Below are 6,000 nucleotides of genomic sequence, written 5' to 3' on the forward strand. Positions count from 1 at the left end.
GACATTTCCTGGCTTCACGAACTGATCTCCACACTAAAGAGAACAGTTGCCCCGTAAGAAATGGCGGTTTTGGAGGGCCGATGGGCCCTATGGCATCCCTTCCCTGCCGAGCTCCGTCCTGTCCCCAAACTTGGCCACCCCCCAGGATTTTCCAGAGCTGGAATTGGCAGCCCGAAGGAGAAGGGAGGGACGAAAGAGAGCCCTTCTCTTCTATGCTGATTGCCTGACTGTCGATCTCTCTATCATCTATCCCTCCCGTACCTTTTTGTCCACTGTGGGGCCCCGATTTATCCTCATAGCACCCCTGCAAGGTAGGTCATTGGAGAGATTGTGACTGACCCAAGGTCACTCCATGGTGGAGTGAGGATTTGAGCCTGTGCATTCCAGATTTTAGTTCACCTCACATCACTGGCTCTCTAAAGGGGCCACTGCTCAGTGGTAGAGCCTCTGCTTGGCACGCAGAAGGTCCCGGGTTCAATCCCCGGCATCTCCTGTTGAAGGACCAGGCAGTAGGTGATGTGAAAGACCTCTGCCTGAGACCTGGAGAGCCATGGAGAGGAGCTGTGGCTCAGTGGTAGAGCATCTGCTTGGCTCGCAGAAGGTCCTGGGTTCAATCCCCGGCATCTCCAGTTGAAGGACCAGGCAGTAGGTGACGTGAAAGACCTCTGCCTGAGACCCTGGAGAGCCATGGAGAGGCTCAGTGTGCCTCGGTGTTTAGTCATGCCAGCCACATGATCACGGAAACGTCTTCGGACAGTGCTGGTTCTTCGGCTTTGAAACGGAGATGATCACCGCAACCCTAGAGTCGGATTCGACTGGCTTTCGAGCAAGGGAAACCTTTACCTTTACATAACCACTACACCAAACTGGCTACTATACCAAGAAGTAACCCTTGAAGAATTATGTTTCTCACTTTATAGAATGGAATCCCTGTTTTGTTTTGTTTTTGTGATGTGGTTTATGAATTCCCTTCTTCTTTTTTGCATTTGAACCCAAGGTTACAAGGGAGTTCTGTGGAGCAGTCATTGGGAAGGCCAAGAGCATCCCTCCTTTTGGTGGACTCAATACTGACTTAGTTTTTTTTTAGCTCGTCCCGATATATAAAGTAATTACATCTGCATTCACTTCTCCTGCCCCGTTCCTGGCTTCTGGAGAGTCCAGGATTTGCAGCGGTGCTCATGCATGAATACATATTGGCAACGATAAGCTACCTGTCTGTTGATGTTGCATTTTACGACTTGCCTTTATGAAGTGTGCCTTGAATGGCTTCTCTGATCCTCTCTAGGTCTCCAGGGTGGTGGGAGACAAAAGTTGGGTGATGGTGGCCGTGAGCTCAGATGTATTAGCCGAGGAGACTCGTGGTTGCACAGTGCAATCCTCAACAGAGTAAACAACCAAAATGCAGAAGTCCTCCCAGTATATATCTCAGATAATCATTTAGAAAATATATTGAAAAGATACATTAGATAATACCAAATGCCCAGAATACATTATCAAATATGAAGACCAAAATTCTACAGTGACAAAAATTCAGGTCCAACATTTACACCCACAAAGTTTCAAAAATTCAGGCCCAAAGATTAAATACAGGTCCAGAGATTTACGAAGAGTCTGGCTTCAACTTCGTTTTGAAGAAAGACTTCATCAGAAGTGATTAAGCAGTGTGAACTTATTTCTTATTATTCGGGCAAGTAGATAATTCTTTATGTTGCTATGTAGTTGTCATCTGGGACTAGCCCTTCCCTGCCTTAGAGCTAAAAGCACGTTGTTACGAAGATCTGCCCTTTGATAAGAAGTGTCTAAACCTATGGAAGGGCCAGTCCCAGATAACTTTTCAATAATTATCTGCACTTGATAGCGACTTCCCCAGTTTGAATCCTGAACAGAGTTACATCCTTCTTAATGTGCTAGAAGTTAGTGGGCTCAGAGGCATATAACTTTGCTGAGGATTGCCCTGTTGGTGTCAAACAGGATGCCATGGCAGACATGAAGCTCTCCTCCTCCACTGTATGTCTGCAACAACCCTGTAAGGTTGGTTAGGCTGAGAGAGTCTGACTGGCCCAGCGAGCTTCCATGGTTGAGTGGGGATTCGGACCTGGGTCCCCCAGATCCTAGTCTGACACTCTAACTGCTATCCCTCACTGTCTCGGACCAAGAAACCCTGTTCGCCCAGCTCAGTAGCTGCCTAACGCACTAACCAAAGCAATTGCATCATTATTTCAAGGACTGTTCCAGCTTGGACGCAGCAAAACTCTGTGCTGTACCACGTCATGGGAAGAGGGCCTCGTTTCTTTATCAGCCCTTGAGGGAGAGAGCAAATCTTTTTTTTGGGGGGGGGAAATGGGGTAGGGAAGGCAACAGCGGAATAAATCCTTTCTTAACAAATGCCCATCTATTGTAGTTTGTATGAGGACATTCGGGCAGCCTATTTGGAAGATATTCTTAAGAATGATGCCAAGCAATCCGATGACAGAATGTTGTATCGTTTACTGGCTTCACAAAACACAGTGGTTATTTGAAGCGGTTGCTAAGTTTCGTAACTGCCTTATAATGAGGAAGATGTGTGTTAAACCCATACTGAACAAATGCCCATATCAGGTAGAAGTCCCCTCTCCTTCCTCGCCACCCCTAGTGCATCTCATTAGGCAAAAAAAAAGGGGGTCTGGTTTTAATATTTTGGTTTTCAAGAAATGATGCATGACTTCTCAAATCCTTCCTGCAATTAATCCCCACCACCACCACCACCAATGTTACTGTGTTTAGAAAATGATTCATTACTTTTGAACCTGCCTTGGTTTTTTCCCCTGGCTTTTTTTCCTTGGGGAGCCATTAACCGGGCAGGCCGGCGTGAGCTTGGGTTACCTCCTTGCAAACGTGACGCCTGTTTGTTTTTACAGGTGCAGCAGGCTGAATTGAAACCATGCAGCGGGTCCAGCCCCATTAGGAAGAAACGGAGTGTTTTATAGGTGCGGGACCCCATCTGCCCCGACGCCCTTGTGCACAGCCCCCCCCCGCGCGCGAACCTTTGGATCAGAGCAACGTTGTGATCACAACCTGGATGTAAACACGTCTTTGGAAGAAAAGGATTGCATAAGCAACCTTCCTGCAAAACGAGCTCCCATCCAAATGGAGTTGGAACAGCACAAAGCCGATGACTTCCAGTACGGATTTTGGAGATGCTGGACTTTTTTTTTGGCTTGTACCGTGTGAAAGCCATTTTCCCAACAAAACCGTGATATTCCAAACTTTAGAAAAAGAAAGTCCACATGGAGAGATGGGGGGGGGGGGCATGTCTTCGCTTAGCCGCATGACTGAGTGTCGATGGATTGATTTTTTTTAAGTCCAAAGCCTTTGATGCCCAACTTCTTCAGATGTTTTTAAATGTCGTTTTATGGTAAAGGCAAGGGAATGCTTATGCGCTCAAACGTTCTCACTTTTTCTCGCCCAGAGATTGCTGCTGCTGTGCTTATTGGAAACTGCCATTAACTGTCAGGATCCCGATTTTTCTGAATTAGAAGTTCATTGCAGGCAATGGACACCCTGAAGCTACCATTTAATGGGAGCACAAGAATCAGATGTCTCCCAATGGCCCTACGGACACTCCCGATTTGCCTTCTAGGGTTCCTTCTCATCAGACTTTTCCTGATGATCCAAAGAGATGCCAACACTACAGATGCAAAATCCTTTTTTATAATCTTAGAACTGCGTTGTTTAAAAGGACATTTTTTTTCAAAAAAAAAAGTATAAGAAAAAATTGCTGGTGGTTTTTATATTTCTTCAAGCACTGTGAGAGTGTCCAGTGGAACTCACTGCCACGAGATAGAGCGATGGCTGCTAGCTTTAAAAGGAAATGAGACAAATTCTTGGCAGGCAGGTTCATTGGCGGTTAAATGGTGGTTAAGTGGAACCCGTGTTCATATGGAGCAGCCATCAGGGGTAGGTGCTGGTGAGCCCTCCAAGGTATCTGATTGGCCAGTGCTGGAAACAGGATGCTGGTCTAGATGGATTATTAGTCTGACCCAGCAGGGCTTGTCTTTTAACATTCTTCTGTTGGGATAGCATTTTAACATGACTAGTGCAATCCAGGGCGGGTCCCATTCTAATGCTTCCTTGCATCTTTTAGTAAATATGATGGCTTTTCGACTTGGGTCTGTAAGCTTGGGTCTTAAGCAGTTATTCGTTAGTCGGAACACTGTTTGGAGGCTGGACCTAGAGTTGTGAGTAAAAATCTCCCACCGTTGTCTCCTTTTTGTGCCACGTTACTTGGCCGGCAGGCACAGTTTCTGCGGGTGCAAGCAGTTTTAGTATTCCGTTCCCAGGTAAGGTTTCAAAGTGGGATATTCCTTTTATAAAAATCCAGACAGGAGGAGATGAGCATCATCTTGTGATCTTCCTGGAGGCCTCTGGCTAGCATCTCTCTCGGAAGCAGAGTGCTGGACTGGATCTTGGTCTGGTGCTGCAAAGCATCCGTATGTTCTTAAAGCTCCCGTAAAGCAGCAGAATGGAGATGTTTTTCATTAAAAAAAAAAGGAGGATGGCCTTGTGAATGTTGTTGGATGGATTTGGCTGCAGTTTCTTATATAATCCTCTTCCAGCAGATCAGATTTGCATTTGGTGCACTGCAGGATCAGCATGTCTTAAACCACAGTTCCCCAACCTGGTGCCCGTGGGCACCATGACAACGACCAACACTTTTTCCTGGTGCCCACCAAGTGTTTTTTAGGAAATAGATGGGGTTGGGGGACGATCTAGCCCAGCAATGCTTCTGATTGGCCATTGGAGATTTGAGTCACTGTGCAGAGTTTAGAAAACGGGTGGGGCCGGGGGACCACAAGGCTTCTGATTGGCCACTGGAGATGTGATTGACTGTGCAGGTTCCAAAAAAGATTGGGGACCCCGTCTTAAACCCACAAGCATCAAATCCTTACCTAAGAATAGATTTGCCTCCAGTGGGCTCTGTCCTTGCCCTCTTTAAGCTCCTGCTCTTCTTTGGTTCCTTGTAAGCATTTCTATGAAAAGTCAACGGAAAACTCCTTCTGGATTACATTTTTTTTTTTTTTTGGAGCCACTTGCTTTCTGTCAGATGTATTACCCTTAAGCATGACTTGTAGATGCGGTTTTAGAGGAGACTGAATTTTATAAAGGGAACATTTTGATGACTCAATAAAAATGAAGCGTATTTTATTGTAAAAGTTGGCAGTGCTCAGTGTGTATGGGTCTCTTTCTCCTGTCTCCCAAACTTTACCTATGTTGAAATATAATTATGCTCTGTGGTTCTTTATGGGTGTAAAAATAGCACTGTGTGTACACATGATCGCCCCTTAGTAGGAGCCGCTGCCACCATTATTCCACCAACGCTTATTCCATCACCGCACTCTACCACCGCTGGTGCGGGTATCATTGGGGGTGCGAGACGTCCCTGGCGGATGACAGGATTGTGGGGACATATACTGTTGTTGTTCTGTTCTAAGATCTTCAGAACACCATCTTGGCTTTATGGTTCGAAGTGAGTACTGGAGCACCGATTTTTATTTTTACTAATTTTAATAACTGTATTATGCTGTATCATTGTATTTTTATACTGTTTTTATTGTTTGAATTTGGCATCTATGCCCTTGTTAGCCGCCCTGAGCCTTCGGAGAGGGCGGGATACAAATCTAAGGAATAAATAAATAAAAATTAGATGTTAAGGGCTTCTCCCTAGAGAGGGCATCTCTCTGTGCATATGCGCAAAGCAGCCTCTCTATTGAAGCAAATACAACACAAGAACTCGTGGGCACTCCATGAAATTGCTGAGCGGTCGGGTTAGAACGGATAAAAGGAAGTACTTCTTCACCCAAAGAGTGATTAACACATGGCATTCACTGCCACAGGAAGTGGTGGCAGCTACAAGCATGGACGGCTTCAAAAGGGAATTAGATAAGCATATGGAGCAGAGGTCCATCAGTGGCTATTAGCCACAAGGTATAGATAGGGACTCTAGGGCAAGTGATGCTCTGT

At 45.8% G+C, this 6,000-nt stretch overlaps 1 protein-coding gene across 1 annotated transcript in view; it reads left to right on the top strand.

The window, feature by feature from the left end:
- MCTP2 (multiple C2 domains, transmembrane 2) overlaps window positions 1–3,255 on the top strand; it is a 225,126-nt gene extending 221,871 nt beyond the window's left edge. The window contains exon 23 of the mRNA XM_015414496.1: window positions 2,898–3,255. Within this exon, the coding sequence (XP_015269982.1) occupies window positions 2,898–2,966 (69 nt within the window). The 3' untranslated portion in view covers window positions 2,967–3,255. The remainder of the gene's footprint in view (window positions 1–2,897) is intronic.
- Window positions 3,256–6,000: the final 2,745 nt, after the last annotated feature.

The sequence above is a fragment of the Gekko japonicus genome, unplaced genomic scaffold, assembly GCF_001447785.1.
Source record: "Gekko japonicus isolate JY-2015 unplaced genomic scaffold, Gekko_japonicus_V1.1 scaffold324, whole genome shotgun sequence".
In the NCBI taxonomy this organism is placed as follows: Eukaryota; Metazoa; Chordata; class Lepidosauria; order Squamata; family Gekkonidae; genus Gekko; species Gekko japonicus.